Raw genomic sequence first — 25,266 nt, 5'->3', positions numbered from 1 at the left:
ATGGGAGGGGGCCGTGACCAATCTTGAGGCTCCTTTCCCCTCTTTGCACACCTCACAGACTGGACATGGCAACTTCCCTTGCCCATTCCCCTCCCAGTTATACAGGACTGTCCCTTTCCCTCCCAGACTTTAAAAAAAGTCCAGTTCTCTGATTGGTCCTCTGGTCAGGTGCTTGATTCCCCCCTGTCCACCCCTTACAGGTAAAAGAAAATTAACCCTTACCTATCTATTTATGACAGTGCCCTAATCACTGGGCTATAGAGAGCCACTCATTCTCTCTCTGGCCCAATGAATATTTAATGAGTTATACAAAATGAAAGAGCTTCAGCAGGAGAGAGTGAGAGGCTGTTAAGTCCACTAGGTCCCTCTTGTGAATCGAGCCCTTTGTGAATAAGAAGAGGTAACATTTGCCAGATATGTTATTTGTTACAAATTATTATTCATTTCCCTCTACATTTTTTGTAAAACTGAAATCAACTTTTACCTTCATTTTATGTGTAGTCCTTATGATTTTTTATTCATAATCAGAACATGCATTTATATTGGACTACCCTGGATCCTTTCACAGCCATTCTCTTTAGCATTTGTTATTTCTTGCTTTAGGTTGTCACATTTTTTAATCTCACAGGACTTTGCTGCCTTAAGAATTTCTTTTTTGCAGGTTCAAGTCTACTGCTACAGCAGTGTTTGGAATGTTCTTAATTTCTGGTATAAACTCTGACCTCTTCAGTATCTTGCTTTACCTGCTCAGTACCTAACTCATTCTCAAAGGGGGCTCCCTTTTTGTTTATATTCCTTTTCTGATTTCTTCTATGCTTCTGTTCTCTCAGAACTTCATGTGTATTGCACTTGTCTCACATAATTGTCCACACACTCGCTATTCATTGATAGACTGGCCGTAGGATAGGAATCAAACATGAGGATGTTGACATAGCAAGACATTTTTCTATCATACTTTTCAGAACACAATATGTAAATAGTGTCAGATTATAGGGTATCAGTTGCAATCAGATGATTGCCTGATTTCAGCAGGCCCTTTTTTAATGAAAGTGTTTTCTTTACTTATGTACCTTTCATTTAGCAATGATGAATTTTGTTACCATTATATTCACTGCAACCATAGAATCAAGGGAAGTATTCTTGGGATTAAATCAATGTAATCATTATTTTAATCATGAGTGATCCAATAAATTAATATCAGCTCAGATTAATTTGCAGAAATGCTTTTGGTACTGCTGTTTGTGAGATGCAGATGAGTGAATAATAGCTGGCTGCAGCTTTTGCCTTTATGCTTTCACTCCATCCATGAGTAATTAATTTCCTCGAGCTGTTTTGTAAAGCTTTTTAATATATACTGTATTAAAAGCATTCAAAGATCAGTAGAATAAAATGAACCACAAAATAAAGTTCCCATAGCTCCAGGGCCTTGATTTACACTTGCTGTTACAAGGAACAGGCTAAATAATAAAATGAAAAAGCCATTGATCCATTGTTATGTGCATAGCAGCATCACAAGATGTGTTTTAAACCTTTTCAATGGATCAAAGAATCTGTATTTCAGCTACTTATAGGGAGAAAGAATCCATGATTACCTGTCAAAAATCATAATGGCAAAGATGAGGATAACTTGACACTTAGCAAAAGTATAGATATAAGGTTTTCAAAATAAATTACATCTGTATTGTCTCAGAAAAGATAGAGGAAACCACAAACAAAGTTACAAGGTAAATAATGTAATAGTTGTATATTGCCTTTTCAACAGAAATATAAGTGACAGATTCTGAAGAATGCACCCAGAACAACATGCAGTACCTTTGGGGTTGCTCTAAATTGTACTTATTTGTAACAATCCCCTGGCACAATTATGTTGGCAGGGATTATTATAGCATAGTATTGCTCTGGATACTCACTTTCCAGTTTTGGCATTCTCCTGTACCAGTGATGAGAAGAATTGGGAGGAGGCGGTTTAAAATGTGACTCTTTAAAAATGTTCTTCCCCTCCCCCTCCCACATGCATTATTGATATTAAGACAATTCTTCTAAGGATGCATGTGCAATCTCATTTATACAAACTGTTTCAGTAGTTGTCCCTGCCCTTTAAAGTTTCCAAATTAAAAAAAAATCCACCTTTGGGCTGAGACAACATATGGAAAAATTTCAGCCTCAAAGGTTAATAGTTAAAAAATCTATAAACCCACTATAATATCTGACAGGAGGTATCAGTAAATTCAGTGTATTGCATAGCATACAAATGACATCAGATTTTTAAGGGCAAGATAATCAAAACAAAATTTAAGAAGACTCAGGAAAACATGATTAAAAAAAAACGTTGAGAGAGAGCATGCACTCATGCTCAGGAGAAGGAAAACTCTCTGATTTCAACCCAAGATCATCAGGCCAGACAGTTTGTGAAAGTTATGCCAATCACACACGGTTTATGGGTCTACACTGCCAACCCCAGCTAACAGGATAAGGCAGTGGCAAAGCATATCCATGCAGAGAGGTCCTTCTCTTATGAACTCCTTTATCATAACATGCACATTGGTACAAACATGCAAAATCTTTGAGCAGCTGTGCAGAAAGGAACTATCTCTAGATTTAAAGGTATTTCCGCATTCAAGTTCATGTGCAAAGCAATATCAATCTGATTTCTGTGTCTCCAGTAGTGTATCCAATAGAGAAAGGCATACAGCGAGATTGAAGGAAAAGATTTGTAAAGTTCTCCTTGTAGTGGTCTTCCTCCCATAGACATAGCCTCTCTACAAAGTCTGTATGCAGATCCCAGTGGTCTTGCTCGCTTGCAAGCTTCCCTAAATTGGCAGCTGCTTCCAACATCCCCTTCCCTCCGAGACTGCTCTAAATTTCCCTAGCTGTGTATAGTCCTGGTGGACCATTATATAAATAGTGGATAATGGAGTGCAGGAAAGCCCTGGCCCTTCCCCCACTTGCTCAGTCATTAAAATAAGCTCCATACAAATCACAGATAGAGAGCAGCCCAGATACTGTTTTATGCCAATTCTATGCCACTGAAGCACTCCTCTATGCTAGAGTGATATACCTGTGGCTAGGTATGCCAGCTGTAGCCACTGTTTTGTGCTGACTGCACAGCACAGAGTGACTCTAACACAGCAGAAAAGCTGGGGCATTGTTAACTTTTGAGATCTATTTCAATTAATGAAATGTGAAATAAAAGTATTTCAATCCTGCTTTCCATGTAAATCTAATTAAAGCTCATAACTAAAACTCTATACCTTCATAAAGTATTTTCTTGTTAAAATGTATGCTTGTATCTGGCATTGTTGTTCCTGTTGCCTTAATACAAGCAGTGTATAACTTCATTAAGAAAAAAAATGATCTGCTGATTTTTTTTTTAAGTGTGGAGATGGGGGGAGGAGGTTTTCTCAAAGCAACCAGAACATTCTAGAAATGGCATCAGCAGTTCCTATGCAATTCCTTGGGAACCATTCTGGTTTGGGGTAGCAGGGTGTCTGGTATGCCAGAATGGGAGTTGGAGAGTGGCAGAACAGTTTTGGTAGGAAGACGGGGTAAGAGCTGGTTTTAGCTAGAGAAACCAGCAGGGTTTTTATTTTGCGGGTGGGAGGGCGGGGGTTGCGCTTGGGGAGATGTAGGAAGATATTTTGAGGAATTGAGTAATATAGAACTCTTGAAGATTCATAAAGTTTAAAGCCAGAAGGGATGGTAAGATCAGCTATGTCTAATATCTGGTCTAGTCTTAAAGTCCATGATATTTTACCCAGTTACCCCTGTATTGAGCCCAACAACTTGTGTTTTGCTAAACATATCTTCCAAAAAGGCATCCAGTCATGATTTGAAGACACACCAAGAGCTGGAGAATAAAGCACTTTCATTGGTAGTTTGTTCCAATGGTTAATCAGCCTCACTATAAAGCATCTGACGAAGTGGGTATTCACCCGTGAAAGCTCATGTTCCAAAACGTCTGTTAGTCTATAAGGTGCCACAGGATTCTTTGCTGCTTATAAAGTATTTGTGACTAATTTCTAATTTGATTTTGTCTGGCTTCAGTTTCTAACCATTGGGTATTGTTATGGTTTTCTCCACTGAATTAAAGAGCTGTTTAATTCTTGAGATTTTCTCCCTGACAGTACCCATAGACAAAGTAAATCACCTATTGATGTTCTATTTCATAAGTTAAACAAATCATGCTCTTTAAGTCTCTGACCCTAAGTCATTTTCTCTAGCCCTCAAATAATTTTGGTGGCTCTTCTCTCTAGCCTCTCAATTTTTTCAACGCCCTTTTTAAAATACAAACACCAAAACTGTCCACAGTATTCTAGTATCGATTTCACCAATGACATATACAGTGGTAAAATCACCTTCCTATTCCTACTTCCTCTGTTATACATCCAAGGATCTCCTTAGCCCTTTTTGCCACAGCATTTCACTGGAAGCTTATTTTCAGTTTCTTGTAAATTCTTCTGAATTCTTTACTGAGTCACTGTATCACGTTTCCAAGATACATTCCCAACCCTCCCATTCTGTACGTACGGCCTGCATTTCTTGTGCCTAGAGATATAACCTTGCATTTGGCTGTATTAAAACTCCTTTTCTTTGAATGGATCCAGCCTACCAAGTGATCCAGATTGCTCTACATGAGTGCCCTGCCACCATTATCATCATTTCACTAATCTTTGTGTCATCTATATATATTTATCAGCTGTCATTTTATATTTACTTCACATCATTGATGACAATGTTGAATGGTGTCAGCCTTTGTACCGAGCCCTATGAAACCCACTAGAACTACCCCTATTTAATGATGATTCCCCAATGACGACTACTTTTTGAGACTGTCAGTTGACCAGGTCTTAATCCATTTAATACGTGCTCTTAAAATAGTATAGTGCTAACTTTTTAATCAGAATGTTATGTGGGATGAAGACAAATTTTTAACAACAGACAAAATGTTACATTAGTGCAGTTACCTTTATTAACCAAGCTTGTGATCTCATGTAAGAATGAAATCAGTTTTGTTCAACTTAGTTTCCATAAAAGCATGTCGACTGGCATTAATTATATTCCTATCCTTTAATTTTTTTACTAATTCAGTCATGTACCATTTTTACCATTACTTTGCTCAGGCTAAATGACCTGTAGTTACTCAGCAGTGGGGATACTATTGCTAGGATTTCTTTTGTTCCTAATATATGTAAAAAAGTGTCCCTTTAATTGTCCTTAACTCTGTCAGCCATGGATTTTGCCCTGATGTTTTTGGGTTCCTTTATCAATTTTTTTCACTTTCATAACTTCTAGTTTGTATTGATTGCTATCTATTCCCTTTCCCTTTCATTTATGGGGATATTGCTTTTTTGTTCCTAATGCCTTTATTTCATCATTGATCCATGATCATTTTAGCCAAAGTTGCTCTCTTTGGGTATGTCTATATTACAAAATTAGGTTGATTTTATAGAAGTTGATTTTTAGAAATCAATTTTGTACAGTCGATTGCATATGTCCCCCACTAAGCGCATTATGTCGGGGGAATTTGCCTTCACTACCATGGCTATTATCAACTTACAGAGTGGTGCACTGTGGGTAGCTAACTGTCAGTTCCCGCACTCTCCGCTGCCCATTGGAATTCTGGGTTAAGCTTCCAATGCCTGATGGGGCAAAAACATTGTTGCAGGTGGTTTTGGGTACATATCGTCAGTCGCCCCTCCCTCCGTGAAAGCAACGGCAGATTGTTTTGTGCCTTTTCTCTTGGGTTACCCATGCAGATGCCACACCACAGCAAGCATGGAGCCCGCTCAGCTCACCGTCACCACTACTCTTGTGAGCAGTGTAAATACCTCACACATTATACTGCAGTATGTGCAGAACCAGGCTAAGAGACGTCAGCACGAGGAAGATTTTGATGAGGACATGGATATAGATGTGCCTGAAAGCACAGGCTGTGGCAGTTGGGACATTCTGGTGGCAGTGGAGCTGGTTGATGCAGTGGAACACCAATTCTGGGCCAGGCAAACAAGCACAGACTGGTGGGACCACATAGTGTTGCAGGTATGAGATGATTCCCAGTGGCTGTGAAACTTTTGCATGCGTAAGGCCACTTTCCTGGAACTCCATGAGTTGCTCTCCCCCACTCTGAAGTGCAGGAATACCAAGATGAGAGTTGCTCTGACAGTTGAGAAGCGAGTGGCGATAGCCCTGTGGAAGCTTGCAATACCTGACTGCTACTGGTCAGCCGGAAATCGATTTGGAGTGGACAATCCTACTGTGGGGGCTGCTGTGATCCCAGTAGCCAATACAATCATTGATGTTCTGTTATCAAGGGTAGTGACTCTGGGAAATGTGCAGGTCATATTGGATGGCTTTTCTGCAATGGGGATCCCTAACTGTGGGGTGCGGTGATAGATGGAACGCATATCCCCATCTTGGCACTGGACCACCTTGCCAACCAGTACGTGAACCACAAGGGGTACTTCTCAATGGTACTGCAAGCACTGGTGGATCACAAGGGACATTTCACCAACATCAATGTAGGATGGCCGGGAAAGGTGCATGACGCTCGCATATTTAGGAATCCCGGGCTGTTTGAGCAGCTGCAAAAAGGGACTTACTTCCCAGACCAGAAAATTACTGTTGAGGATGTTGAAATGCCAATTGTTATCCTTGGGGACCCAGCTTACCCATTGCTCCCATGGCTCATGAAGCCTTACACAGGCAGCCTGGACAGTAGTCAGGAGCTGTTCAACTATAGGCTGAGCAAGTACAGAATGGTGGTAGAATGTAACTTTGGATGTTTAAAAGCTCACTGGTGCTGTTTGCTGACTAGGTCAGACCTCAGTGCAACCAACATTCCCATTGTTATTGCTGCTTGCCGTGTACTCCACAATATCTATGAGAGTAAGAGGGAGATGTTTATGGCAGGGTGGGAGGTTGAGGCAAATCGCCTGGCATCCGATTTTGAGCAGCCAGACACCAGGACAATTAGAAGAGCAAAACAAGGTGTGCTTCACATCAGACAGGCTTTGAAGACCAGTGTAATGATTGGCCAGGCTTCGGTGTGACAGTTGTGTGTGTTTCTCCTTGATGCAAACCCACCCCCTTTATTGATTTTAATTCCCAGTAAGCCAATCACCGTCCCACCTTCAAAATAAAGTAACTATTGTTTTGATACCATGCATTCTTTTTTTAATAATTAAAACATAAATGAGATAACGGACAAGATAGCCTGAATGGGGTGTGGGAGGAGGGAAGGACAAGGCCATATGTTTATTGTAATCACACTAAAAATCAAACTGTTTGAATGACAGCCTTCTGTTGCTTGGGTCATTCTCTGGAGTGGAGTGGCTGGGTGCCCGGAACCTCCTCCCCCACACTCCCCATGTTCTTGGGCATCTGGGTGATGCAGATATGGAACTTGGGGAGGAGGCCATGCAGTTATACAGTGGATGCATTGGGGAGTCTGTGCTCTTGTTGGATTTCTTGCAGCTTCAACAGATGCTTCATCATGTCTGTTTGCTCCCCCATTAGCCTCAGTATTGTGTCCTGCCTCTGCTCTTCATACTCACTTACTTCTTTCCTGGCTTCTGCCACTGAATGCCTCCATGCTGTGCTCTATCAGTGTGGAAGGACTGCATGAGCTCAGAAAACATGTCATCATGAGTGTGGGGTTTTTTTGCCTTCTAATCTGAGATAACCTCAGGGATGGAGATGGTGGGGGAGCACAGAAACATTTGCACTGGGGGGAGATAAAAAGGGAGAGTAAAATTTAAGATGATACATTTCTGAGAACATAAATAGACTTTCACAGTGAATCAAACAATTCACAGCAGACAGCATATGTGCTTTAGGTAGAAGGCTGCATTTTGCCTTTTATTATGAGCACCTGCCAGTATGGTGACACAACACACATGGCTGGGCAACAGAATTCGGTTTCCAGGCAGCCATGGTAAGCCTTTTGAGACATGGGGTTGGCTTCCTACACCTTCATAACATGTGGGAATATTTTCAAACTGCAGCACCCTCCTTTTCCAGAGCAAGCAATGGGTTGGTTTTCATATTTAAAAGGAGGGGCTGCGGTTTTCGGGTGGATGTGCAGCACACACCTACCCCCACCGCACGGCGTGGCTATTCTCTGGGACGATCCCTTCACCCCTCCCCCTTGCCGTGTGGCTATTCCCTGGGATGATCCCTTTTGGCCAAGTACAAACAGTCCAGCAGGAACGGGGTCCTTTTACGGTTCCCTTACAAAAATTCCCCTATTTCATCCAGGTGACCATGAATCATATCACTCTCCTGAGGCTAACACAGAAAGATATAGACTGAATGTTGCTTGATTGTGACCAAAACCCACGACCATTCGCTGCCATGCTTTGTGCTGCAATGATTCCAGAATACTTGCTACTGGCTTGGCGTGGTAAAGTGTCCTACTGTGGGTGACGAAATAAGGCAGCCCTCCCCAGGAACCTTCTGCAAAGGCTTTCAGAGTACCTCCAGGAGAGCCTCATGGAGATGTCCCTGGAGGATTCCCGCTCCATCCCCAGACATGTGAACAGACTTTTCCAGTAGCTGTACTGGCTGCGAATGCATCCCAATTGTTTCTATCAGTGTATAAAAGCGAGGTCGCAGAAGGGGGTGTCTTTCCATAGCCTAGGAGGGAATAGAAAACCCCACTGTTCACTGAGCCAAGTCCATTGTAACAGGCATGCATGTACCAGTGTAACTGTAGACATTGATCTGGGAAGCTAGGACCGTGCTTTGTTGACCAATAAACCTGGCTGAGTGTCTTCGCTGATGAACCAAGTCTGTGGTCTCTTTGGGAAGTTGGATCAAGATCTGCTGTGCCAGCTGTCTATAGAGAGCTGGCACAGCACAACGCACATATGCAGCCACCAATTGACAAGATGGGGTAGATGGACTTTGAAAAGTCAAATACGTGCCCAGACCTCATGTTTCCAAACAATAACAACAAAAATCAAATCTGCATGTTGGTCAGAAACAGAAGGTTTACATATTTTGACTATTTCTACTGTAGCAAATAATGGGGTTAACATTTGTTTTTGTTGTATATCTGCTATTACTGAGTCTCCTTTTACAGTTTTCTTGTATGATGTTTTCATGCCTTTTATCAGTATGGATCACTAGTTATTCCATAGCTTAGTTTATATCATACAGTAACTTTGATTATATCAGTCTCTGGAGATTATTTATGCAGCAGTTATTGACTCAAACCAGTTTGCTTGACTGTGAATATTATATTTAAATAATTATTGTGAGAAACTAAGCAGTTGCAATCAGATTGCTGGATTTCATTAAAAAAGGGCCTGCTGAAAGTGTTCTTTTCTTAGGCACATTTTATATAATATTGATGAATTTTGTCACCATTATACTCACTACAACCATAGAATCAAGGGAAGTATCCTCAGAATTAAATCAATGCAATCATTATTTTAATCATGAGTGATCCGATAAATTAATATCAGCTCAGATTAATTTGCAGAAATGCTTTTGGTACTGCTGTTTGTGAGATGCAGTTGAATGCATCATGGCTGGCTGCAGCTTTTGCATACAGTCACTTCCCCACGAGTACGTAATTAATTTCCTTGAGCTGCTCTGTAAACCTTTTTAATATACACTGTATTAAAAGCATTCAAAGATCAGTAGAATAAAATGAACCACAAAATAAAGTTCCCATAGCTCCAGGGCCTTGATTTACACTTGCTGTTCCAAGGAACATGCTAAATAATAAAATGAAAAAGCCATTGATCCATTGTTATATGCACAGCAGCATAACAAGATGGTTCTGCAGTCAACACTGTACTTTAAAACACAAATATTTATAACTTTTTCAATGGCTCAAAGAATCTGTTCTTAAGATACTAATGGGGAGAACTAAGCTATGTTTACCTGATAAAAAAAATCATAATGATAAAGACATGGATAAATTGACACACAGTACAAATATAGGCATAAAATTTCCAAAATACAATGCAGAAGTAATTTATTAGAAAAGAAAGAGGAAACTACCAATGAAGCTATAAGTTAAATTATTTAATAGTTTTTATATTGTCCTTCACAACTGAGGTGTGACAGATTCTGAGGGAACTAATTAGGGTATAATGGCTCACCGAGTCCTAAAAGTTATCCCTTTCAGTAAATTTGAGATTGACACTATATTCAGCTCTGAATAGAAATGAGGGGGCAGGGATAATCTACTACATCCTTAGGTAAATTATTACAATGATTAATTACCTCACTGTTAAAAACATCCCCCTTATCTCTAACCTGAACTTGTCTAGTTTCAGTGTCCAGTCACTGGATTTTGTTGTGCCTTTTATCCTTTTAATCAGAAATGTTCTTTCTACGTTGGTACTTATAGATCATTAGTAAGTCAACTCTCAATTTCTAGGTCGTCATTAGGATGCTGATGTTGACCTGAAAGGCTCTAAAGAGTCTGGGTCCTGGCTACTTGAGGGACCTTCCCTCTCCACATGTAATTTCATTGTCATTGCAATCAGCAAGGTGTTCGAGCTAACAGTCTCGGTTCAAAACAGAGGCGTATGTTGGTGGAATATTTTCCATGTAAGGTCCTTTATTTCAGGATGCTCTCCCTTTTTCTTTCTGTCAAAACCCAACCTCGTTAACCTTCAAGGCAAGCTGAATTGTTCATCTCCTTTTCTTCCAGTTGTTAGGGAAAGGATGGCATAATGGGGGGAACTCACTGTCAGAGCACTCCCTCAAACTATGACACAGGCATTCTTGTATTCTATCAGCCTCTATTTTCTGCTATATTGGTTCTATGGTAATCTGCAGTTTCTGTGGCCCAGCCATCCACCAAAATTATCTTTAAAATTCAGTTCCCCTTCCAGGTTAGCAGAAAAATACAAACATAAAATACCCAAAGTCTGATGAGCCTTTGTGTCAAGCCCTTTGCCTCGTCTGGGACTTGTCGATTTTTGCCTCATAGTCCTGACGTTTGAACTTCCCTACTTGCTGGGGAAGGGGAACCCAGGCCCATCCTTTCCTCTGAGTTCCATCCCAGGGACACTATTTTAGGCATGTTGCCATTTTTCGGATTCAAGCAGTTAGTCAAATGTCAAGATACTGGGGATGTTCCAGCTGGAAGTAGAATTGATGGAGTCTGGTGTTCTTTGATGCAATCTTGTTTCTTTATAGGAAATGTACAAAGTCCTGCTTCTCCAAACGCAAGAGGAACCCAAAACAAAAAAAGCAATTTCTTAGCTTATAGCCCCAAAGCTTTTTAGCCAACCCAAAAGCTATCTCTAGCTTTTTCCAGGTCACACTGTCCTCACAGGCCATAGCTTGGTTTTCTTGCCTCTCTATTTATTCTTGTGTTCTCTCACACACCTGGTCACAAAATCCAGTGGAATCTCCCCCCAACATGGTGCTAGTTTCTGGGCAGACTCTATTAAGCCATGTTGTAGGTGTGGCCCCTTTATCTTTCTCTTATAACTATATAATTGAAGGGCACATTCATGCATCAGTTTGAACCAAATTTTAACTCAACCCGTAATGAGATTTCATCCAGTTCATAACAAGAAGGGAAAGATTGTTCCTTACAATCTCTTGCTGCTTCCCTGGGCTGCTCCTATCTTTCTCCTGTTTACAATTTCTCTTACATAGCTGCTGCCTCTCCTACTGCTGCTCTGAAGCTCTATTTCCTTGTGCAACTTCTTCCCAGCACATTAATGAGGAGCTTCCTCTAGGCCCTTCCCAGCCTCTCTAACAGCACTCTCTACCCTCGCCTTCCCCCACTCCAGAGTCTTTCTCCTACTTTGCGTTGTGCCTAGTTTTAAAGTGTCATAAACAGATAGCTAAGGGTTAATGTCTCTTTCACCTGGAAAGGATTAACAAACATCACCTGACCAGAGGACCAATCAGGAAACAAGATACTTTCAAATCTCAAGGGAGGGAAGCCTTTGTTTGTGGGTTTTGGGTTTGACTTTGTTCTCTCTGGGTCCTGGACAGGACTAGAGGTGAAATCAGATTTCTGCAATCTCCCTGCTACAGTTTCTTATCTCTTCAAAATAGTGAGTAAGTAAAAAGGCGGTTATAGTCTTTTTATTTGGTTTTTTTTTCTTTATATGCAAATGTTTGCTGGAAATATTTTAAATTGTATTTTTCCTGGATAAGGCTGTTCATCCATTTGTTATAAGCTAAAAGACCCTGTAATATTTCATCTTGATTACAGAGACAATTTATATGTTTTTTCTTTCTTTTTATTAAAAGTTTGCTTTTTAAGACCTGTTTGATTTTTTTCCTAGTTAAGGCTCAAGGGAATTGATTCTGTACTCACCAGGGAACTGGTGGGGGAGAAGGGTCTTCCAGGGTAACCTAGGGAGGGAAATGGTTTATTCCCCTTTGTTGTGAGACTCAAGGAATCTGAGTCTTGGGGTCCCCAGGGAAGGTTTTTGTGGGACAGAGTTTACCAGACACTGGAATTTCTGGTTGATGGCAGCACTACGGGATCTAAGCTGGTAATTAAGCTTAGAGAAATCTCATTTTCTGGATACTAGCTTACAAACACCCATATCCAAGATACTTTCAAGAAATATAAATAACTAGATCAGTGGTTTGAATCTGGCCCTAAACTGGAAGTTTTTACCACCTCGTGTATGTTTGGTAGTTATGTTTAACTACAGCTGACTGGTATCCATGACACAAAACCATCATCACAATTAGCACCTATGTTGGTAGTCCCAGTAGCAGGAAGTGAATAGGTATGGAGACTGAACTACTCTCATTGTTACTCCTAAGTGTGGTGTCTCTACTAAATGCTGAGGCACTGGGAAGTTAGGAAAGAAACAATTAGTGTTAAATTTCTGTCATATGCTGGTGATTTAAAGTTGCATTTTTTTAAATTTATGCAACAATCTTATGTACCTTGCTTTTGAATGCCCCATGGAATGTAAAGTTTTGATCACTCTAAATTCTTATAACCCTGGCCATTGGGGAAACAGAGAGATATTAAATTCTTGAAAGAACCAGCTCAGAGACTAAGAGAGAATCTGTATTCTCTGTAGATGTGCAGAAAGTCATTCCTGCAAATGTACAGTAGCTGTGTGTAGTGAAGGGAAGATTATTCTCTTGTTGATGTGTGTGCTGAGCATCCATTAATACTAATGGGAGCTATATTCATATTGAGTGAAGGGAGAATATATTCATAGCGTGCAGCCACTTAGCAAACAGAGGCTTATTTTTAGAGACAACGTGCGACATAACTGAGGAATTCTTAACAGTGGAGTATCCAGGGGCAATGCATATTTCATTATTTCCTTATATTTTTCCTCTGTACTTTTTGTTTTTTCCTGTCAAAAATACCATGCCTCTAACTGTATTTTCTACTGCACCACCAGCCAGTGTTACAATAAGTAAAAGTGACCTGCAATGGTGTTATTAAAATGACTAGGCCTACACTATGTGGTCTTGTTATTAAGGCACAGGACTAACAACCAGAAGAACTGTGTTCTACTGTTGGCCTTGCCACACAATTCTTGTGTGAGTTTGGGCAAGTCATTAAAACTGGGTTTCAGTTTTCCTATCTGTAAAATAGGAATAATTCCTATGTTACAATGGTATTATGCTAATTCAGGTTTTTAAAGAACTTTCAGATCCTGACATGAAAGGCACTATGCAAGTGCAAAGCATTATTTATCATTATAATAATATAATATCTCGTGTCTGTATATGAAAATATGTAGTGATATTCAAGTATTATTTTTCTTCTGACTTTTTTCCAAAGTGTTTTATAAACTTTAATTAAGCCTCACTATATCCATATGATGTAATATTCTTTTTTCAGGAATGGGTCAAAACAGGACCTGGAATCTGAGCCCTTTCTAATTAAATTGCAGCAGAGGGATAGGGGATCGTATTTAAATCCCTTATTCAGAAGCTATCCCTATGCTTTAGCTTCTATACTAGATCCACAAAAGGCAGGAACAATTTTTTCAGTTCTGGTTCAGATACAACTACAGTCCTGCATGACTAACTGTTTTTATGATATTACAGTCCAAGATAATGGAAACCTCAACCAACAGCTGATCTCTCTTTTCCTGCAATCCTGTCTCATTTACTACGTCTTCCAACTTCTATCACAAATGAGGTGGAGATACTACACACAACAGTCTCATTTGCCACACAAACCTGATTCTTTCTCAGTGTACTGTCTGTTCTGTACACCGAATGAGGCAGGAGTCCTATGGAAAATACAGTATGTGATTATGTAATTGGAGATTACACACAAGGCACAGGGCATTTTATTCTGGCATTTTTGAAGAGTTTTGAGTGTTTGATTTTGCAACCTTAACTTTTTTTTTAAAACGTAGACAAGCCCAGAGTTACACCAGTTAGGTCTCATTGGGAATGTCTATACTGCAGCTGGAAGGTGTGGTTCCCAGCATGGTTAGACAGTTGCATGGTTAGACACCTTGAACAGAGCAAGTGCACTAAAATAGCCTGCGGATGCTACAGCACAGGCAGTGGCTTAGGTTAGTCACCCAAGTTTGGACTCAGCGCATCGGGTGGGCTTGGACTTGGGGCTGCTAGCCCAAGCTGCTGCCCGGGCTGCAGTATCACACTAATAATTTTAGCATAGTAGCTCAAGCAGTGCTAGTGCTAATCTGTCTATCCAGGCTGAGAATGATACTTTCCAGCTTCAGCGCAGGCATAGCTACTAAGATCTAAGACCCCACTTTTGATCTACTATACCAGTCCTGGTCCTACTGAATTCAGCAGGTGTTTTACTGTTCAACTAGTATTTGTCCACACAAATTTCTTTAAAATATATGTTCTAAAGTAAAGTTATTCTTAAAGAAAAATATCCTTCAGTGCTTACTCGGGAGAATGTCCTATTGAAATCCAGAGAAACCTTTTTGGAAAGGAATGAATTAAAATAGAACTTATTTACACTACATATATCACCTATATTTAATATACCAATTTCGATTATGTCAGAATATAGGCTGGGCAACAGAATCACTGAAAGAGATCTTAAGTTTTTAAATGACTACATTAAATATTACTCAACAACCATGATCATGTTACAATAAGGCCAATGCTATATTGAGAGAATCATTAGGAAATCAAATATATATTCTTCTCTATTCAACATTAGTTACCCTTCAATTTGGAGTACTTCTTTCAGTTTTGGGCAGTACAGTTTTAAAAAGACAAACATACTAAAGAATGTTCAAAGCGGAGAAAAACCAAAACAAAACCCCTGCGACCCAAAGGGCATATCAGTTTAAGACCTCCCACTGGGCTTGATTCTTCACTGTCTAGTGCAGTCAAAGTGTGTACAATTGTGCAAAGTGGTTGTTGTGGGGGTTTGATTTGTTTCGCTTTACAACCATTTATCACTCCCTTTGCACAATGATTACTCAAGATGTAAGACAGTGGTGAATCAAGTCCATAAGGAATATTGGAAAGAGGATAAAAATATCATTGGTACTTGAAAAGGACACACAGTAATGGGTCTAAACTGCACCAGGGAAAATTTATGTTAAATGCTATATTAAAAAAAAACTTTTCTAGCTACAGGAAGAAATACACAACTAAGCTAGCTACCAAAGGAAATTGTAGAATCACCATCACTGGATATTCAACGCTGGGCTTGACACCCACTTATCAAGACTGGCTTAGGGATAACGAAAACAATCCTACCCTTATGCAGATGGTAGACTAAATGACCAACTAGCCTTTTTTCCAACTCAAAGCAATATATATTTCTTGTCAGTGCGATAAATCTAGGTTTCCAGGAAGCCGTTTGATATTTATAACTCCTTGATCGTCACTACAGTGCTGCTCTTTGTACTACATATTGAAAAGTTTAAATTACAAGTTCTTTTAATTAAAAAAGACCAACAACAATAACAACTTCCTTAATAAGAAGAGATGTCTAGAAGTTTTTAACTGTTCAGTGATAAAATCCTAAACGTGTTGGATAGAAAATTTGGTCCAGTGAAGAAAGATTAATATTGGTTTTTATGTCTTTAGACCTTAAGATCCAAATTTCCAATTCTGGGGCAGATTGTTCAGTTCAATAAAACATTATAGCTCTTCATGCTGTAAACAAAACATATGACTGAAGACCACAGAAGTGTTTTAGCTATGCAATCAATAATTAGGGGACAAATAAATGTGTCCACAGAAATTTTAAATTTGAAAGAAAAAACAAAGTTTCTGTAACAAACTGGCAATCTCAATTTTCTCCTAAAGCAGTTCACATACAGAATCTGGTCCAAACTCACTCCCTTGCTGAGGATTCATTTATTGCTAAGCTATGTAAACCTCAGCCTAAGATTTTAATGATTTTGAAGGTCCCTATGGGTTTTCAATTCCTATCCTTAGTTTCTTCTGCCTTGAAGAGACATGTAAATCCTTATCTGATAATCAGCTGACACTAATAGGATCCAATTGTCTGACATCAGGGTGAGTCAGCAGAAGAGATTTATCTCTTTATGCACTATCCTAGAACTTGAGATCAGGGTAATTCAGCAGAACTCTTCATCTTTTCTGAGGATCCTAGAACCAGACATTTTGTTATAGTTTCACAGCATATCAAAGAGAAGTGCTATTTACAATCATTTTATATATCTATAATTTCATATTTTATTTATCAGTTTGATTTATGTTTCTTTTCTTTTTTTTAGGATCCACATGGTTGATCTCTGTGCTTATATACTGCTCTCTTGATATGTGCAGAGCACTCTTTAGAATGTCAATGGATGTTACATATATCTAGACAGTGCAGACTTTAGGAGATGACGTTTGCCATGTGAACCTGAAAGGAGAAGTTTGCCCTAAGATAGTTCCTTTCATTAAGTTATTCTTCCACAGCAGTAGTCACTTCTATTTTAAAGGAAAATGAACCTCATTGATAATGTTATGGAACAAAATTTGCCAATGAATTACCTGGTTTCATCTGCATAGATATCATCATCAAACATTCAATCAATGATACAAAAAAGGGGTGTATCTGTTCAAAGTAACATGAAAGATCCCAATCTAAGTTTCTCTAATGCAAGTTTCCATTATAAAGAACCCAGTTAAAAAGATTAATCACAGAGCACTTTCAAAATCATAGCATTCCAGATGTATAGATATTTGTGTAGCTGACATTGTTATTTACTATTGCAATTTTGTGGAGCAAATCAGTTAGGGCTGTTTGGAAATATGGGGGTGGCTCTAGACATTTCGCTGCCCCAAGCACGGCGGCATGCCATGGGGGGCACTCTACCAGTCGCTGGTCCCGCGGCTCCGGTGGACCTCCTGCAGGCATGCCTGCGGAGGGTCCACTGGTCCCGGCAGAGCCCCCTCCTCCCTGCAGCATGCCGCCCTAAGCACACGCTTGGCGTGCTGGGGCCTGGAGCAGCCCCTGGGAAATATGGTTAATTTTGAGAAGCCTCAACACACAAAAAATGTGATCACAATCCAGTTTGTCAGATATTTAGGGAAAAAATAGATATATAACCATGGATATAATAAGATCATACTGTTTTCACATATTCAGATTAAAATAATTCTGTTATTTTTAATGTTTAATTTAAAATACAATTTTATCTTTGAACTGATCTGTTTTAAAACTGATAGACAAAATGACTATGTGGTTAGGTACTTAATTATTGCTAGAAATTATGACTAATAAAGTCTTTTTTGTTTTTATTTGTAGTTTGGTAGTCACAAAGGAAACAGGCAGTGCAAGATCTCGTAGCATGCCAATGTCGCCATCTGATTTCCTGGATAAATTAATGGGTAGGATGTCAGGCTATGATGCAAGAATCAGACCAAATTTCAAAGGTAATTTTGAAAACTGATTCACGTTAATTTAACATTGTCTTTGATGCAAATGTGTGTTTTGGAGAAAATTTAAAAGCAAAACAAATGTACTCAGCCATGCTCATCTAACCTTGACTTTGATCATTCAAATTTCAGCAAAAACATGGTCTACTGTTTGTTGAGGTTTGTGTAGATGCTAAAATACTACTAAAGTTTAGTATTCTTTTAATATTTTAGCATGATATGTATATAGTATAACTTAAAGAACTAAAAGGAACACATAAGATGGTCACAGCTACATTTTTTTTCATATTTTTGGTGTATGCGCATGAATCAAATAGGGATGTGCATGCATCTAAATAATTAGTACCAAAGTACTTCCTGTATGTCCATACAAGATACAGCATCTAGGACCACTGTAATACTAGTGATAATAATAAAGAGCATACCATGTAGTTGGTGAATGCATTTAAGATAGAAAACATTAGGACATATCCTCTTCCTGTCACTGACTGTACCTATGGCTCTCCAATAGTCTTCTGTCACCCTTTTAATAGGCTTCCAACAAGCTCTGTGACGCTCAATTTGCTTAGGTAGAATGTTGAAACTTTAGGGGCATTCTCATTCTTACAGAGTTTAAGAATTCTACATAAATTTATGAAACAATTTAAAAATATTTTAATCAAGTTAATCATCTGTACCTTCAGTAAAATAAAAGAATACTTTTCAAATACAGATTGCGTGTGGAGGGAAAAAATCTCCTGCAAATAAAACCCCCACTAGTGTTCCTTTGCATTAGCTTTTCCTCATCTGTGCCCTTCTTCCTGTTTTCAGGAAGTGTTCTCTCCTCCCTTTTCAAGATATTTTCTGTACATCATGTTATCTCCACTTCTCAGAACATCTATTTCACCACCCTTCTCAATCTCACCTCTTGTTCATCAATGCATTTTAATGTTTTTAATTTTACTGGCGCTCAGAAACTTGACTAGCTACCACCTTGAAGTTATAGGTACTGGATGCTATTTATTTACTTTCCTTTGCTATGGTTTGCCCAGTGAATCTGGTTGGCAAGAGGAGAATGAGTTGTCTGTCAAACTGCTTCTTAGTCAATCAACCTTAAAAAGATAGAACAGTAAATAAAACTAATCTCAAATGATTTACTTCTATCTGGAAATGTCGAAGTTGCAGTTGGTGAGTAGAAGTGAAATTCCTCAGAATATGTTCCTAACACCTTAGTTTAAACAACAAATGTGTATAGAAAATATTCATCAAACAAATCACCCCAAAAGATATGTATTATTTTGATCAATATACAATATTTGCTATGGCTAGGAAACAAGTTCCTTAGAGATTGATTGATTGTTTGCCAGTTGCATGTCTCAGAAAATAGAAACTATTGGCTTCTTTCTTAGGAGGCAAAAAACCTGGGTATAATACAGAACTTGTACAATAACAATAGATAAGTTCTAGTTAAAATATTACTTCCCTGTGTGTGGAATCTTTCTATTTATTTGCCCCATTATTAAAGGTGTTCTCAACTATATACTATAGCTATTCCCTTTAGCATGTAAATTTCAAGTTCAATCTAAGTCTTAGATTGCATTGCCTGGTCTTATTTGCCAGAGGTCCTCTTTTGTGCAGCACAGTGTTACTTTAAATCTAAGGTGAAGCTGTGCTGCACAAAAGAGGACCTCTGGCAAATAAGACCAAGCAATGCAATCTCTTTCCTCTTTTTCTTTGAATCTTCTAAGACTCCATGGGTGAGTATTGTAAAAACTCAGGACAGACAGCTGCAAGGGTAGGGGTTAGAAAACAGTCCCAGAAGGGTAAAAGGCCCTCTTCTCTATCAACTAAGGAGGGGTGACTACAGGTCATTTAGGATCAGCTGAGAGAGAGTTACCTGAGATCAATGAGGATCAGCTGATTCCAACTAAGGGCTGGAACTTGAGACCTTTTTAAACCCTCCCCTGTTGGGGAGAGAGAGGGGGTAGTCAAGCTGCCAGTAGGTGAGGAGCAGCAAGATAGCAAGCCTCACCATGAGGGGAGGCTGCATTCCCTCCCATAAGGGAGAAAAACAAGCATAAAAGACTGGCTGAGAGAAGGCGCCGACTGCCTCTGTTCAGCCAAGAGGGACTGTTTTACCCTAAGCCTGTCTTGCGAAGGCTAAAAGCAACTGAGGTTGGTGAGACAGAGAAGATGCCTTGCCAGAGTATATAAAAGCAAGGATCTTATAACTTAGCAATTCCTTTGGGGATTGGATTTTGGTATTTGTCATGGGCACCATGTAATCACAATCTTCTGAGGAGGCTACAGTGTGAAAGGGGCAGATGTTTAGCAATTAGTGGATTCAGTATGGTGCTTCTTGAATGTAAAATTCAAAGGACTAGGAGACCTTTTTTTGGTAACCATCTGACTGTAAAGAGACAAAAACTTAATTCAACATTGATTTGCTGTTTCTTAAAAGTGTACTCTGTAAATTTTCTAGACAGCTATGCAATTTGAATAAATTTGCCAAGAAAGATTCAGATCTATTGCTAATAAATATCTCCTTAAACTACTTTGCCACTTTCTTGCTATTATTATTATAAGAACAAGTGTGAACAAGTGGAACTTCATGCCACTTGGACTTTGTAATTTAGCAACAATTAAGATATGAAACAAGTACTAGTATGAAATCTCAGACTATCAACCCTGGTATAACTAGAATTTGAATCTCTTTATATTAAAATTCCTAGACACAGAAGATACTATATTCTTTGACTACCAACTGCATGTCATACTTAATCTTCATAATTACACTTTTTGTTTCTGACTGCTTTTTGTTTGTGAAACAATACACAAGATAATTATGTTTTTGTTTAGTAGAAGAGAAGGATTAAGCAATATTTTCAAAGAAGTCCAATATTAGTTCTAACTCTAAATATGGAAATTTGGAAACATCTTTGGGTATGGATGAGAATACACAAGAAGAATCCCTGGTAAAAGCTTGTCTTAATTATAGAATATTTAAGACTATGCCAAAATTGACCATAGGAAGTGCCTCACTCAATGAGAGGAGGAGAGGGACTCTTGCCTTTGGAGTTCATGTTATGTTTTTTCCACTCCTTCAGTTGTGGTGAAAAGCACTAGGTATGAATGCATCACTGTCTTCCAAATCTGGGTCCAGTCCTGAAGTCTTTATCTATTCAAAGCTGTCAATGTCTGAATACAGAATTTTCAACAAGTTAGATGCTCAGGATCAGGCTCTCTGTCATGAACAGGCCTTTTGTACATAGGAATGTGAAGGGATGAGCTGTAGCTATTTCAGGAATAATGCAATGAGTCATTGTAACCCTGCCTCTGTGGGTCACAACTGAGAATAACAAATTCAGGACAAACTGCTTAGAAATAGGGCAGACACACTCCAAAACTGGTGGTTATTCTCCCATAAATTATACCAAACCAGCAACGAAAGTAAACTTCTGGCTAACAAGAAGTCAGAAAAGCAGTTTCCCCTGGCATTCTAGTCCTTGTATCACCACCAAAAACACTAGACTTAAAGATGAGTGGACCTTTAAAATCAATTTAATCAAATAAAAGATTCTTCTGATCCCAAAGGACCAGCCACAAAGTCAGGTCAATATACAACTCAGATCTTACTCAATAATCATTCTGTTACCAATCTTTTAGTATCTAAATCTAAACATTTATTTATGAAAAGAAAGAAAGAAAAGTGAGTTAAAATTGGTTAAAGGAATCAAATACATACAATAAATGCAAAGTTCTTGGATCAGGCTTGTAGCAGTGATGGAATAAACTGCTGGCTTGTTAAGTCTCTGGTGGCTTCCAAATCATTGGAAGGTCCTCAGTCCCTTGGTTAGAATGCTCCCATTGGTACAAGTTCATCATAGTCCAGAGGTTTGAGCAGGAAAGAGGCAAAATGGAGACTTTTTTTAGGGCCTTTTATAGCTTCTGTGGAGGGAAATCCATTATTTCAAACAAAGCACTCAACACGGCTACTGGAAAATTACAGGTAGAAAGATGGTGTTTGGAGTCACATGAGCAAGTCACATGTCCATGCATGATTTCACTTAGTCACAGCACTTGTTCACATGAAAGTCCATCAGGCATGGATGAGAGTCTCTCATGGTCCATTGTAAGTTAAGTGTACCTTGATGGGCCACTTAACTTGAATAGTCCCTTCAAGATATGCAGTCTAAATACCTTATGGGCCTTACCACAGGAGCAAACACATTTAAAATACAGGTATAGACCCAATCCTCATAACTTCAAATATAAAAATGATACATGCATACAAATAGCATCATCTTATTTTAAAAATCATAACTTTTCTAGTGACACCTTACTTGACATACTTTTGTATAAGATTTGTTGCAATTATATAACAGTGGTAACAATTATCTACGTGGTTATATTTTAATCAGATAATGTTACAGTCATTACCTGCTTTATAGTTTCCAACATCTCTGCTGATGATCGTGGAAAACTTACAGTAGCATGATGCAAGATACATGATGTCTTACTTATTATAAAATTTAATATTGAATGGTTTACTTTTACAAGATAACTATTTTAAAAAAAATCAGTCATAAGTTGTTTATTAGGTATTTCATTATAACACTGAGAAAGTATTGCTAAAATAGTCACTGAAGTGCAATAGAGGGCAACAATATTAAACTTTGGAAACACAGTACGTGTTTAAATATTAAAGCTAACTCTGATTTACAATATTAAAATCAGTGTTTCCCTGTTTCTCAAAGCTGATATACTGTTCTGGAATAGTTGGGTTAGTTATTCTTATCACTTGGTGGTCAGGTGGGAACACTACACAAAAAGCACCTGAAGTTTTGACATAAACGACACTTGGTCCCATTTTGTCATTCCTGAATTCTCCTGTTTTCCCTGCACCTCACTCTGAGTTAGTCACAGAAGCAAGCACTACTTCTTTTTCAAGGTTAAACAAGATAAAACTAACTCATCCTGGTATTTTGGAGAGTATAGAAAACAAATTTGTCCCGCAAGTGCAGAAATTTGAGAAGAGGTAGGAGAGCCTTGTTCAATCTGACTATTTCCATCTTTCTTGTCATATGTTGCTTCTCTTGTATGTAGAGGCTTTGTAGGAGAAAGCTTGCAACTCCCCCCTCAAGTAGCCTCCATCATCTATATACTTAAGCCTGCTATCACTTCTTAGAATGCAGCAAATTTTCCTCTCACTCTGTAAATCAACCCAGGGAGACTCGGATACTGCTAATCTCTGGGAATACAGTGCTCTCTTCCTGTCTATCGGAGTAACAGTGACCCAGTAAACAATAGCTCTCCAAATCTGAATGTGGAAGTGTCAAATGAGAATCCTTCTATTCTCAACATTCTGTAAGAGGATTAGATTTGCACTATCTAGACAGAATAAAGCCCAAGAGTTTGGCAGTTACCACAGAGGCACTTTTTATATTGATGTAGAGTATAGGCAATGATTTTAATTTTCATTTGATACAAATTAAGATACTTTTCTTTTTTAAGTAATTTCACGTACCATCTAGTAAAATCCATACTGGGGGCTTACTCCTTTAACCCATCTGTCCTAATCATTTCTTATATGGAGAGTGACACCACTTTGGATTTTGCTTTACTTAATTCACATTTTTAAAGTCCATATGGTTTCTTCCATCTAAGAATAATCTGCTTGTTTTGCATCACAGAAGTGTCCCTACTTCCCATTTCTTCGACAAAATATAGGAATACACTCCACACGCTATCAAGCCCCACTTAGTTCAAATGTTATTTTTCTCTCACTTCTTATTTCGTACCTGTATCGTTAACTTATCACATAAAGAAATTTAGATTCAGATCCTAGTAAATTGAACTAAACAATCTAGGATCACCTAGGAAAGCAGGAACATGTGTTAACCTATGACTAGAAAAAACATCCACTATGTATATCTATCTCTTGGTTTCTAAATTTGTTAGACAAATTATTGTATTTAAATATTTTGCTAATTTTTAATTATGGAACTGTGCATTTGATCCAGAGCATTATTTTGTTGTTTTTCTTCAATAACTGATATGCCATTGGGTACACTATAAAATTCCATTAGGTTCTCTTTCGAAGTAGACAGCAGCATGTTGAATTGGAAATGATAGAATGAACTGATATATAAACAATGTGATGTATCTTGGAACTGGAATTTACTAGTGCACACGCATTGGATAACTTCACAACCCAGTGGCAGCCATTAAGTATGGTCCCCTGAAATCACCTTCCCATTCCCTCCCACTACTTGCACCCTTCCTTGGCCCCTGTCATATCTTACACTGAAACTCAAGAAACATGAGATAAGGCAGCTTTAATTTTTTAAATTAGTAAATTAAATACCATCATTGTCAAAGTGACTGAAAAATTAGTACCTTCTTACCCAACAGATTTGCTTCCTGTATGTACTCATCTCAGTAAAGTAAACAGAGAAAGATACCTTTTAGTGCTTTTTTCTTCTGTACTTCACTTCAGAGCCAATACAGTTGAGAAAAAGGAAAGCTGGATTCTATTCTGGTTCATGCACCATGAGCAGAATTTTGTTAGCAGAAGTGCTGATCCTTCAAACATTTATTACAGCAGTAGTCCCACTGATGTCAGTCAGCAGTGAAGCATCAGCAATGACAGAGCTGCTTCTGACTTCAATGGGATTACTCAGGATAATTAAACTCTACTCTTGTTAGTAAATTTGAAGGATTTGGTCCTAAATTCCAAATCTGGGATCTTTATTACTGGTAATCATATAAAACAAGAAAAGAACCCAGCTTGGCTTTCAAATTCCAAACTGAGCTAAATAATAAGAATGATGATTGGGCTAGCAGTTAGAAGAAAAATTTTCGCTAATTAATTGAGTAAATATGATATGGAAGTAATAGAGAAACTGTAAGATCAAATCCCCTAATACCACATTTAACATTTTAAAACCCTTTTTGCACAAGAAGATGATTCAGCTCTCAAGTCAGATGTCAGACTCACAAGCATTGCTCTGCCATTACTGATTCTTTGCAAAGTCAGGGAAGATAATAACTGTTGATTGAATACAATGGAGCTACCCCTGGTAGAAAGACTATGCCTGGTAGTAAATATTTGCAGGAATGGATCCTGAACAACTGATAAGGACAGAGCAGTGAAATGAAGATTAATACATGGATGGATTTAAGTGGCACACTGCAACTTCTACTAAACTAACACAGGGGAGGAGTGCTACCCACGACTCATATTACTTATAACTGGGGTTAGACTTTCCGCAGCCTAGCCTGAAGGATGCAACTTGCTCTGAGTCCTAGCATACTCTTTTCCCTCTGCAAGGGGGACAGAGAGTGCAGAAGGGTGGGGACCTTGGCCTAGAAGGGCAACAAGGTCTAACCTCAGTCTGTGAAGACCACAAGATGCTACTCTATCCCACAAACCCAAGGCCAATCACTAAAATCCAAGCTCTTTTACTGGCCACAGGG

The 25,266-nt window shown here is 38.7% G+C and overlaps 1 protein-coding gene across 1 annotated transcript in view; it reads left to right on the top strand.

Annotated features, from left to right (window-relative positions):
* GLRA3 (glycine receptor alpha 3) overlaps positions 1 to 25,266 on the top strand; it is a 140,256-nt gene that overhangs the window by 18,070 nt on the left and 96,920 nt on the right. Inside the window, exon 2 of the mRNA XM_032780174.2 lies at positions 17,678 to 17,805. Within this exon, the coding sequence (XP_032636065.1) occupies positions 17,678 to 17,805 (128 nt within the window). The remainder of the gene's footprint in view (positions 1 to 17,677; positions 17,806 to 25,266) is intronic.

Source organism: Chelonoidis abingdonii, chromosome 5 (assembly GCF_003597395.2).
Source record: "Chelonoidis abingdonii isolate Lonesome George chromosome 5, CheloAbing_2.0, whole genome shotgun sequence".
Lineage (NCBI taxonomy): Eukaryota > Metazoa > Chordata > Testudines > Testudinidae > Chelonoidis > Chelonoidis abingdonii.
The sequence above is the reverse complement of the archived record's forward strand: the minus strand, read 5'-3'. Positions and strand labels throughout refer to the sequence as shown.